General features: G+C 38.3%; 1 protein-coding gene across 1 annotated transcript; it reads right to left on the bottom strand.

Annotated features, from left to right (window-relative positions):
- Window positions 1-3,290: 3,290 nt before the first annotated feature.
- Window positions 3,291-5,041, bottom strand: LOC105055500 (CBS domain-containing protein CBSX5). The gene is made up of 2 exons (XM_010937342.4): window positions 4,606-5,041; window positions 3,291-4,300 (listed from the first exon to the last, which is right to left on the bottom strand). The coding sequence occupies exons 1-2, from the start codon at window positions 4,932-4,934 to the stop codon at window positions 3,448-3,450; spliced, it is 1,182 nt and encodes a 393-aa protein (XP_010935644.1). The 5' UTR covers window positions 4,935-5,041; the 3' UTR covers window positions 3,291-3,447.
- Between the last annotated feature and the right edge of the window lie 8,217 nt (window positions 5,042-13,258).

Raw genomic sequence — 13,258 nt, 5'->3', positions numbered from 1 at the left:
GATTCAGATGCAACGAGCCCCACCGACAATAAGACAACAATTTGATAAGGAGGTGGAGAAAGTTCTTGACCATCGGACCTTGGGACACAGCAAGAAGAACAGAAGGACCGAATATTTGGTCCAATGGAAAGGGGAACCAGAGAGCGAGGCTAGTTGGGAGAAGGAGACTTCTTTGTGGCAGTTTGGAGAGGCGATCTAAACTTACTTGTCACACCTCCCTCCGAAGACGTCGGGATCTTCGGGTGGCGGAGGTTTGTCACGGTCCCATTAGCCGACTTTCTGGGATGGCACGGGTTGATGCCTTTATCGTGCCAATCCCAAGTGCGCAGAGGCTTGGCGGAGCTCTGCAAGGATAAGGCATGGCCTGGTGCCCGTATGGCCAGGCCGAGTATTGGCACTAGCGGACAGGTGCCAAGATGCAGCAGCGCGCGGCACCATGGACGGGCGCGCGCTGGGGTGCGCATGGGCAGCGCACTGGCGCCATGTTCAAGCGCGCCGCTCAGCAGGGTGTGCGCGGCAAGTACTGGGCGCACGCGGCAGGTGGATGCGCAAGGGGATGCGCACAGTGCCGGAGGCGTGCGGCACAGGGCGCGCGCAGCACAGGACGCGCGCGACAGCAGGATGCGCAGAGGGATGCGCATGGTGCCGGAGGCGTGCGGCACAGGACGCGCGCAACACAGGGCGTGCGCGGCAGCAGGATGCGTAGAGGGATGCGCATGGTGCCGGAGGCGTGCGGCACAAGGCGCGCGCGGCAGCAGGACGCGCAAGCCAACGGCACAGCAGAGCGCGTGGCATCAGCCCGCGCATGGGCACGCACGGCCGGACGCGTGCGCGCATGAATTCGCAAGGGTGCGCAGGGTGGCACCCGAGCCTGGCATTGGGCGCATGCAGCCCGGGCCTTGGCATGCAGTTGGACGAAATTCTGAGTTGGCCCGACAGTTGCCTTTGGTTGCCTTGGTCAGTTGCTGTCCAACAGCAGTTTGGGGGAGTTGATAGAAGTTGGCTCCCAACTCCTTGGAGCAGTTGCCTTCCAAATAAATGGGAACGGTTCTGAGTTGGTTCCCAGTGGTTGGGAGAAGTTGTCCACCGCCTATGTATACCCTGCTTGCTGACTAGTGGAGGCAGGAGTGGGTACGTTGGGATATTTGGAGAGACTGTGGGCGGGTCTCTGTTATCCAGTGTATTGTGGGAATTGAAATAAAGGAAATCTGTGATATTTTCCTTATGTGCCTTGATATCATGTCCCTTGTGGGAGGAGAGTACTGAGAGGCTGAACTAGACGTGGATCTAGTACCGCACAAGGCTTGTATTCTTGCAAAAATTCTGGACGAAAATCAGTCCTGTGACACTAGCCATCATAGCTCAAGGCCTTGTCAGTGATAATTGTCCAAAAATAGAACATTGGTTCGATGCACTAGCTTTAATGTAATTGTTCTTTCCTAAGAAAAGTTTAGGAATAAGAAAAGTTTAGGAAAGATAAACCTGAAGTGAGTGTATTGATAAATCACAAATATAAAAATTTCAAAGAAATTACATGTTGATAAGATCCCAAACAATATGGGTTTCGTTATGGTGGTTATGTGGACAAATGAGATCCCAACCTTAAGGTACTTTGGGGTGGGAGTGGATGCATTGTGCATGCCGGTCTTTAGCTGTATATTATGTGCACAACGTAGTATCCACATGATGCATGAACATAATGTTTCTCTAATCTTTACTACCATTAATTAAAAAAGAAATAATAACATAGATAGATCAGAGGCAATATTTGTACCATTTATTTAAATTACAGGAGAGGACCAAATGAATTCTTTCAATTATACTAGGAGATAGCCATGTTCCATCAAGCAACATCGCGATCAAATTAGCTGAGACACAAGGTAATGCACATTATTGCATTCAAACAAGCCAAAGCATCCACAACAATCGTATGCTTAATAAAGAAAATTGCATTGATTTAGGCTTTTAGCATGCAGATAGTGAAACATCGATTTTCCACACTTGGTCTAGCAATTGAGTGGCAAATCCAGTCTGATCTTGATTGAACCTTGCTCTCCATGCTGACATGATTATATAAATGCTCTGGGAGTTGGCTTATGAATCCACAAAATTTCTAGAGATGAATGAATTTTCCTGCGAGAATTTAACCAGGATAAACTAAAGCGAGTCCATTAATTATTTCAAGTCAATTCCTAGATAAGCACTTCTAGCGTGACATAAAAACTGTAATTGTTTTCAGCGAAAGAGAGGTGCTTGAAGGAATACTGACATCTCCTGGTTAGCTGATGTCTCAATAGACATTAACAGGAGATTCTGCTAGAGTAATCTAAACAGAGAAGGCTTTTCAGTAATTCTCAGTTGCTTGCATTCAGAAAGATTTGCCCAACTCGAGTGCACATGGTCTCGTAGTTCGCTAGCTTTGGATACCTACAATTCTGATGCTCCAACTCATCTCAATACAATGTGAAAGAATGAAAGCTGGGCCACGGTTGGATCTGCCGGTCCAGCGATTCAATGGCCTCCACTAATTGTGGCGCCGGACACATCATAAATGATGAAAGCTATTAGTTTGTACTCACCAATCGTAAGACATGCTGCAGCTACCAGCAGTCTTGACCACGTCCGTTCTGAAAGCTTTTTCCCAGAGAGCTAGAACAATATGAACTATGGTTAAGCGAAGGCGGAACTGAAATCTAACATGGCAGCTTGTCAGGCAATTTTGAGATCAAAATGTCAAGAGGGCCGAGCTGGTTTCACAAAGCTCGGAAGTTCTGAGAATTTCATCTTATATACAACTGCCACACGTTTAAAGTTGGCACGTGGAAGAAAAATCTAAGCAAGTTACCATCCTATAAAGAGGCAAGGGAGCTGTAAATGCCCAGTCTGCATTCACCCCTGCCACTCTGCCTCTCGAACAGCATTTCCCAAGCCGCTCGAACCCACCTGTATGTCTTCCGGTTCTTCAGTTCCGATGATCAGATATCTCAAACGCCCGGGCATTCTTGCCAACGTACTGTTCCAACCTCAAAGACGACTCCTTCCGAGGCACACGGACAGATCTCTCCACTCCTTTCCCCCAGGCTGGCCAGAGCAGCTTTGGTAGTGACACCAGCTGTGTCAACCCATCTTTACTCATCTTAGCCATCCATCCAAGTCGAACAAATATCCGTCGCTCTGCCAAGTGCCAACACACACCCACTCTCACACAACCGACCCCCCAACATCACAACACGTAGCTTCGAACATTTTAGCAACCATATATCCATGGCAACAACATTAACAACAAGGACTTGACAGACAAAACATATGATGCTGCTTTTTTGGCTCCTCGTTCCCTCCACGTGAAGGAGAAAATAAAAGACACGGACGAGTCAGGTGGAATATTCACAAGTGTACACAAACGCGGTACAAGACGCTCCTCTCCTCTCTCTCTCTCTCCACGACCAGCTACTCTCTCTCAAAAGGCTGTTGCAACAGTTCCCAAAAGACACTGAGTATGTCCGGTAGCGCGACGATGCCAACGAGGCCGTAGTCGTCGTCGACCACCCAGACGTAGCTGACACGGTGGGCCAGCGCCTGGATCATGACCGCCATCAGCGAGCTCCCCGGGTGGCACACGATCGCCTCCTCCGACCGCCGACCCATCCTCGCCGAGTAGCTCCCCGCCGACCGAAGCCTCCGCGGCCGCCGCTCCGCCGCCAGGCTGGACTCCTCGTCGGAGGATGACGAGGACGAAGAGGTGGAGGAGGAGGAGGAGGATGAGAAGGGCGGCGAGAGGTCGGCCTCGAGGAGCTCGATCATCCCCGCCATGCCCTTCTCCCTCAGCTGGGCCTTGACGGCCCGGACGGCGGACTCCGGCGGGGCGCCGGACCAGTCGATCCAGGACATGAGGTCAACGGCAGAGAGGGCGGCGAGCGCGGCGGCAGCGCCTTCGTCGCAGTGGGCAAGTGTGGAGGGGGAGATCTCGCCTATGAGCTTGCCGTCGTCGGTGACGACGGCGACGGAGGTCTGGTCGGCGAGGGCGCGGCGGATGACGGGAAGCGCAGTGAGGGCGGGGTCGTGGGGGCGGATGGCGAGTGCGGCAGGGCGGACGATGTCGAGATCTGAGACGGAGAGTGCCGGCACTGGGGAGAAGAGGGCGATCGAGTTGAGGAAGAAGCGGACGAAGTCCTCCTGCGTCAGCCAGCAGAAGTCCGCCACTCCGCCGCCGCCGGGGAGCTTCTTCCGTCCGGCGCCGGAGCGGATGGGGACCACCAGGTTCTGCGCTCCGTCTAAGACCACGTCTAGGGCTTCCAATACGCTGCCGATCCCAAAAAAAAGATCGAATTAAACAACCAAAACAACAGCATGTGAAGAAATCAACTAAATCGAACCAGAAACTGGTCCAAAAGTCTGACAATTTCGAAAAGAGAGGGAAAACCAAACCATCCAGAGCTATCAAAAAAAAAAAAGAAATAAACTTGCCCGAAAGGAACCTTTTTTTTTTTCAAAAAAAGAGGAAACTTTAGGGAAGAAAGACACCAAAGAAACCAAGATCGGGGAGATCAAGAACGCAGAAAAGATCGGAAAGGGAGACATCGGGTGGCGGATTGGTTCATATTTTACCTGGAATGCGGCTCGACGCGGCGGACGAGGGAGGAGTCCTTGGTGGGGAGGAGGGCAGAGACAGGGGCGCCGAGGGCGGCTGCGGGGGAGGAGATGTTCTCCTCGGAGCAGAGGTAGCAGAGGACATCCACCATGCAGACCTTGCCGGCGCACGCCTTCTTCTCCGGCGACGCCCGGTCAGCGACCCACACGCTGACAAAACTCTCTTCGCCTCTCTTGAGGGCGAGGAGGGCCTCTCTGATTGTGGCGGACGGCGGCAGAGATTTCACCGCCGGCTTCCCGATGCAGAGGTCCGACACCTCATGAAACTGCAGCAGGCTCACTGCCATGCACTCGCGACCAAACCCTAGAACAAAAACTCGCCGGAACCCTAGAAGAAGCTGGCCGAAGGACACGAGAAGAAGGGGGCCTTTTTTTTATTCTCTGGGGAAGAGGGAAAGAGGAGGCATTTATAGAATTAGCGGGGGGTTAACCGGGAGTGGCCAGTGGGAGGGGTACGAGGCTACCGCCAGCCGGTGAAGTGTGAGTGGAGAAAGGAGACGTGGAAGGGGAATAGGAGGTAACTCGGCGGGCGAGGGTTGGGAAGGGAAACGTTCGAGCTGGAAAACCACCATCTCTGTTTTCGGAAATCCAACAAATATCAGCAGGTTAGGCAGGAAAAACAAAGACCTAACACGTCTAACGATTTATTGCCAGGTGGACTTTGAGCTGAGAGATTATACTTTGCCCCACATTCAAACTCTCGATTGGGAAACTAATTTGCCATATGCACAGTCCAATATTGGCCCTTTGATGTCATTAATGGATATACATAAAGAACTTAAATACTTTGCCATCCTATAAAAATTTATAAAAAAAATTAATAAAAAAAAAAAATTTCAGCATATCCTCACCATCTTCAGTGATACCTTTTATTCTCCGCATTGCTTTCTTACTCACTCATGGTTCCTCCTTTTTCTTTTTTTTTTATTCATCATCTTTCCCATCTACTCTTTAGATCCTCTTCCTCCTCTTCATCATATTTTTTATGAGTTCCATCAATTCTCTACTGAAGTACCAATTATCTTTAGAGATTGAAAAGGATGAAGAAAACTTATCCACCAAGGAGCATATTGAGTGCATTACAATCATCTTTTGTGATTAGGCCTTCATCTTGCTTGTGAAGTACAAAAAAGAGATGCCATGCTCCATACACTATCCAACATCATCCTTCAGACTAGGTGGTTGGGGAGAACCTATCGGATTGATGATACATTTGAAGAGTTAAAGAATCAACGGAGAGTGATATCTTTTATACATTGGTTTTCTCAAATTTGAGCAAAAACCAATTAGGGTTTGAGTTTGAGTTCTGGAGCTTCAATTTATTCCCTCGATCCTTAGTTCTTCAATTCGAGGAGTGGGGGGAGTAAAAGTGGGGATGATGAGGAGATTAAACATGGATATGCTACTCTCTCTGAGTCAACATCAAGTACTCCAATCCCTCTTTATACCTTTGACACTCCTCTATATTATTGTTATTTTCTTCTTTAGGTTCCCTTTTCTCATATTAAATTATTGCCTATGCTACCAACAATGATGGTAGAGTTGGTGATTTTATTATACGTATTGTGAGAACTTGTAGATAGTTGATTTAGTCTCACATCGGTTATTTGTTAAGAAGACCTCAGATGTTCATACAAGACCAAAAAATTTATACATGATCAAAAAACTTAAATAATATCTTCCAATTAATCTTTTTAGATGAAGTCATAAGTTGTTACACATGCTCTCTACCTCAAACAGTAAAAAGACAATGGAGGAGAGCTCTGCATCCGTAAGACAATCCAAGGGCCCCTTCCCACTCCCCACATTCTCCTTTAGCCTCCTTCATTTCAGCCTGCCCCTAATCACCTATAGTATTGTCGGTTCTTGATTGCCTTAGGCCTAAACTCGATTGAGCCCAGTGCCATCGGTCGCAGCCCTATCTCAAATCTACGAAGGTCTACACAATGCTAAAGAAGAATTAAACGAACGAAAGCTGCCTACACTCAACGAGGACTGAGTTCTGATACATCACCAGTGATGAAGCCGTATTTTGCCCAAATGGATTGTCATGCCAAGATAACATTGCTGAAGGAAAAGAAGCATGCAACATTGTACTGCAGTTGATGATGGAGCTACAGGGGTTGAAGACAATTGACTCAAGGATCCTCCATTTCAACCTTCGGTGGTTGGTGACAATCGGGTAAAGGAGTGGGGGAGTTAATTAAAGAATCTTTTATGTATCAGAGGAGGGATATTTTGAGAAGAATAGTATCTATTAGTTAATATATGATGCTTACTATTGCGTAACAGAGATTGGACGACAGGACCAAAAACATGATAAATTAACTTCTAGGGTCTAGTTAAAAATTTTTAAAGCATCGGTACTAATTAAGTATTTCTCACGAAAATTTGAAGGGTTCAAACTATATTTTTTCCATTGTCTTAAGAGTGTATTTATCAAATTAAAAGAAATATAGACATATAAGCATGTTGAGAGATGATGTCCATCTATATGACAATACACATGTTAGACTTCATTTGCTAAGACTTAGGTCACTAACTCATTGCCAATGTTAGATAATATATGTATACATACATACATATATATATGTGCATATATAAATGTATACATATTATACACACACATACATATAGGAAAAACATGATTGAATTTGAACCGTAAGCTAATAAAAGTTTTCTAATTATTTATGTAACTTGGTTTTTTCTCAACTTTGCCTGTGCACTTGTGTTATTTAGGGGTGTAAGTGGATTGAAAAAAATTCAAAATCCAAATCGATCAAAACCGAACTAGAGGATTGGATCGGATTTTTGAACTTTAATTTTAGATTTGGAGTCAATTTTTAAAAATTTTGAATTTTAGACTTGGATTGAATTTAATATTACAAAACTCAAATCCAATCCAAAGTTCAAACTATTAGTCCAAACCAAATCTAATCCATTCTTCTAGTTTGAACTTTTAGATTTTATATATACATATATGTATATATATAATAAATTAATATTATAAAATAATACTAATATAATAATATATATAATTTAATATATATATATGTATATATAATAATTTAATATTATAATATAATACTTATATAATAATATATACAATATAATTTAATATATATAATATAGTTTAATATAATAATATATATAATTTAGTTGTATTAATATGATATGAACATAGAAAAGGTATCATATATCAATATATAATAATTTTTTTTCAAATATACAATAGAATAAATATACTATAAACTAAATATAATATAAAATGTAACACTAATGTTTATAAAAAAAATTAATAAATAATGATGTATTTAATTTAACAATATAGTAATAATTAAGAATAATAAAAAAATAAAAATTAAATAAAAATTTAATAATAAAAGTAACAAAAACTATTGAATCGAATTCTTCTTTGGTGTCAAGCTAGTAGCCACAAATAGTTATTGATTAATAGGAAGGGATAGAAGAAAGGAACATATATAATGCATAACAAACATATATCATTATCATTCAGCTAGATTATTTTAAACAGTAAATAAACATACTACTAATAATATTCTTGATATAGAAAAGGTAGTGTAATATGAAATTATTAGTAGTAGTACTAACATACAATGTTATCAAGATCGGAATCTTGCTTAGGATCGATGAAAGATTCTCAGAAATCAGGATCGAATCGTAGGATCGGATTGTAGAATCGTAAGATTCTATAAACTTCAACAATCGTAGGATTCTGATTCCAATCAAATTCATATAACTTGCTTTTGAATTATGATCCAAATTGTAGTCTAGTGTATATAAAAGTCCATAAATCCAGTCTAATCTAATCTAAATTTTTTGGACTGGATTAGATTGGACTAGTAGAGTATTCGGTTTGATTTTGCAACAAAATTTTCAAATCTAAAATATTTCAAATTGAAGTTAAATTTAAAAATAATTTAATCTAATGCGATCCATTTACATTCCTAATGTTATTTTTTTCTCTTTACGGAGCAAAATCTCATTCAAGAAGATATATATAGTGAAAAGGGAGACGTACGTGCATTTAAAGAGAGGTCGTTAGAGTCAGTAACGTAGATGAGGAATTATGTCTAGCACTATTAAAAAGATATGCTACCATCGACTACTCTGAGAGAGAGGGGGAGAGTTTTTTCTTTTTCAAAAGAAGAAAAAAGAATTCAAATTTATTGGTTCAATCGATGATGTGGTTGTAGTTAATGGAGGTGAGACTACTTCGAGAATAATATAATTCCATTTGTAGAAATAAACAAGATAAAGTTATGACAAAGACAAGTCCATAGAATGAGAGTTCATTAGCACTAAAGTTGTTTATAAATGAATAAATATCAAAAAGTTAATGATTAAAGTCAGTTATTGCGCTTTATCTTTCTTTAGTGCGTGAAAAGTAAACACTCCCCTGATCATGTTTGAATTCGTGTTGATAATCTCAACCATGGCATAAAGATTCTTATTTTCCATCCCGTGATTGCAGTACATTGTAAGGCTTTATCGCACTTCATTTAAATCCACGACCATAACCATCCTCAAAGGCCATACTCTCCTCAAATACAATCCTTGTAGGTAATCTATATTATGTACTGTTGCCGCTGATCTCTGACAAATTGATCGGCTGCGAGCCAAAGTATTGTACCTGACTATTTGATGGCAGAAAACTTGCAAGATATAATTCACTTATCGAAAGTCATCTAACGAGAGGTCTTTTGATATTTAAATTAGTCAAAAAAAAATATTTAAAAAATTAAAATATAAAAATTAAAAATTTATTATTAAAAATTTATTTAATTTTTTTATTTATTATTTTATATAAAATAGAGAGTATTGTTACTATGTAACTTCCGTTCGTAGAATTCGGAACGTAGAGATCATGACATTTACTAAACGATTATCTCATTAATTATTATTAAAATCGAGTAACGGATTATTTATAGACGATTATTACGTCCCACAATCGTGAATAATTAATATCTGTACCGAATAACTGTCGCTCGATCTCTAATATTTTGAGATTAAGATAGTCCATAAAATATCGAGAAAGTCGTCAGTCAAATATTAACCGTATGTCAAACATAGTCGGTAAAATTTCGACTTATTTTATTTCATCAGTCTAATCTAAATTGACTCAATTCATCAAATTGTCTACATCGTGCATGCCTATTAGTCGATAAAGAGATACTGATAAATATTAATCAGATAAATGATGAGTGTCTATTTCAATGCTTATGTACCTTTATTTGTAAATATAATATGATCCAGGAGTGTGTGTATCTATATGCCTATAATTATTTAAGAAATTATTCACGAGTCTAGATAACTGTCAGCTAAGAATTAGTTTAATTCAGGGTAAAGTGCGTAGGCCTACAACATAAGCTGTCAGAATCATGTAATTATAATTGCTCCCAGATTAATCTGTTGATTGAATTAAAAGATTGTCCACATCGTGCATGCCTATTTTCTTTTTTTCTATGTCTTTGTAGTATGTTTAAAAGTCAAATTTAGGGGCGAGCAAAAGTAATCCTATGGAAAATAATTATCAATATTTAACCAAGCTACTAGGTTTCAATATTAGATTAATCAAAATACATATAGAACTCCAGTTGGCATGATAAGCTTCTGACTACCAGCCGCCAATTGCTATAAACTATCTAGAACGAGGGAACATTCTACCGCCAAGCGAACACCGTTCGTACCCATCGCTTCGTGACAAAGCCTGTTGCGCGGACAAGTCAATAACGTATGCTACATGTCGTATGGATCAGTATCATCCACGTTGCATCGCTCTCTGCAGCACCTAGCATGGAATGGATGTATATTCATTACAATAAAAATGCACATTAATAATATTTTTAGGCATCATTCAAGATCATAAAAAATATTATAAATATTTTTATTAATATTTTAATAATATTTTCTCTTAAATCATCTTAAGATGATATCGATAATTAATTATCGATATTTTTTAAAAAAAATATTGATAAAAACTTTTATTTTAATGATATATATAAGTATCCTTAAAATTATAATGTCAATACTCTTAACCACCGAGCTACAATTTATATTATTAAAATATAAAAATAATTTATTTAACTTATTAATATTTATTCATATCATTAAAGTAATACTAAGAATATATACATATAATAACATATTTTATAAGATCGATATTATCAAATCAAGTTCTATATAAAAATTAATAATTTAAAATTTAACATAATTTTTTAAAAATTTATAAATTATAATATTATTTATCGATATATATATTAGTTAAATGTCATAATAATAGTTTGTACTTCAAGTTATATGCATAAATAAAAATTTATAGTAGTATTTATAATAAAATATCGTTAATAAAAAAATTATTGAAAGATAGTGATATTTTTATCAAAATATGATAAAAAAATTTAGTGATATATAACAAAAAATATCACAAGTAATTTATTGTCAAAGATTATTTTTATTATAGTGATTCTGCAAATGGAAAGAAGAATTTAACAATATCTGCTTAGATTGTACCAAAAATAATACGTGCATAGGAATTATATTCATACTGAAAAAAAACTCAACCTGGTAGATGCCGACCATACCATGATTGATCAGAAGGAAGTTCCGTTTCTATGCCTTGAAGAGGACTTGTAATTTATTGTGCAAATTTGGAGATAGATTTACAGCATGGGAGATACATTGAGATAGTTTTTCCATCAATTTTCACAACTTGTACATAGTTATTATTCACATACCACGATAATTGGTCCAATAAGAGGAACCACAACTCAAATAACAATAGTCATCATCCAGATCATAAACACAATTATCATTATATTCATAATTATTATAAAAAAAATACAAAATAATTATAATAAAAAATAATTGAGATACCAAATCAAATATTTAAGATTATATTTGGTAGCTAGCAATCTATCCAGATTACTGATAATTTAATATGATAATATAGATTGCTGCATTTGATATGCTTTTTGAATAGTAATTCAGATTGTTTGGATCATCCAGATTACTTCATCGGAGACAATCTGATAGCTCTGGAAAGAGATGGCCATCCAGATTATCACTTCTTTGATAATGTTGCAATAAAAATTTTGGACAATATTATTTCTCAAAAAAATCATATAAAATCCATTATCCAACTCTCCCACCTCCCTCTACATGCTACCCCAGCTCATGACTCCTCCATCTTCTTTTGTTTGCCTGCGGCTCCTCTGTTTTTATCTCCTACCACCCCCTCATGGCTCTTCCATGTCCATCCCCAGCACCTTCATAGCTCCACATGCGCCCGTTCTCTCCTCACCCCCTCATTTCTCGCGGTTCTCCATACGCTTCAGCCTGCCACTTCTCCATGCTACCATCACACCTATACTACTCCTATTATTTCTCACCAGAAAAAAGAAAAGCATCAAGATAAAATTATTAGAAATATTTTAAAATTTTAATTTCATATTATCAATAATATGATTATCATACTAAATATGTTAATAAAAATTTTCAGTAATTTTACTGCAACGTTATCTATATATATCAAATATAATAATTAATATAATTAATAATTTAATAATGATAATTTATTTTAAAAATAATTTATATTATTTTTTAAAATTATTTGATGATGCACCAAATGTAACCAAATAATATCAAAAAATTATGTAGAGTAGGTATATAATCCGCGCTAGAGGCTTAATCCTAATCTTTATATATATTACTGTGATAGTCGAGCTTCATGGCTAGGTACGGCGTTATTTGTCCTACCGAAAGTGGGAGAGACCTTGAATGACACTTTTTTTCCCACTTATAATATAGTTTGTTAGTTATTTTCCAATAATAGCTACCATTTTTTAGATGGCTTCTTGCACCGGTAATTTTGCTTGTATAGTTACCGAGGCAGTTTTCCTGGACAAATAACCATTCTTGTCTAAATAATTTTTTCCATTAATATTTGGTTGGATAATTTTGGATAAAATAAAAATTTATTTCATCTTATTCTCTCAAATAAATGAAAAAATGATGATGAATCATCCTGATTTAGCAATATTACAGTCCAGAGTTTATAGCTCGATATATAAGGTATTGTCCATTTTGACCTACAGATCATAATTTGAGAGCTGTATCGGCTGTTTTGGGCCTCACAGTTTTGTCTCTTAAAAAATACCTCACGTGAGAAAGATAATTTTTTTCTGTATTAATTAAATTTTTTTTGACTCCAACCAATGTGGGACTAACGATTCCTTTTCTTTTACATCACATTAAGTAATTTCGATCAATCCTCCCTAATTCTAGAATACCAATTTCATAGTAAACCATAAAATCGATAATTTTATATCATATTGAACACCAATTGAAATAACATTGTATTAATTATATTAAAATAAAAATATAATATGAAATTTTCAATCAAATAAAAGTTTAAAATAATAAAAATAAATAATTATTTTTTTTAAATTTATATTTTTATTTTAAAAATAAAATTTAGATATTCAAACACTGCCCCCGTTGTAAACTATCCATGTATATAGTGTTATACGTGAATGACAGGCGACCAACTATACTCCTTTCAAGTGTCATGACATGACTGATTTAATAA

This window comes from Elaeis guineensis, chromosome 12 (genome assembly GCF_000442705.2).
Source record: "Elaeis guineensis isolate ETL-2024a chromosome 12, EG11, whole genome shotgun sequence".
Lineage (NCBI taxonomy): Eukaryota > Viridiplantae > Streptophyta > Magnoliopsida > Arecales > Arecaceae > Elaeis > Elaeis guineensis.
The sequence above is the reverse complement of the archived record's forward strand: the minus strand, read 5'-3'. Positions and strand labels throughout refer to the sequence as shown.

What these genes read in the sequence shown, in the direction of transcription:
- LOC105055500 (XM_010937342.4), bottom strand. Translation starts at nt 4,934, where the DNA reads ATGGCAGTGAGCCTGCTGCAGTTTCATGAGGTGTCGGACCTCTGCATC. An exon ending in CGCGTCGAGCCGCATTCCAG is followed by an intron (nt 4,301 to 4,605) that starts GTAAAATATGAA and finishes TGGGATCGGCAG; the next exon opens with CGTATTGGAAGCCCTAGACG.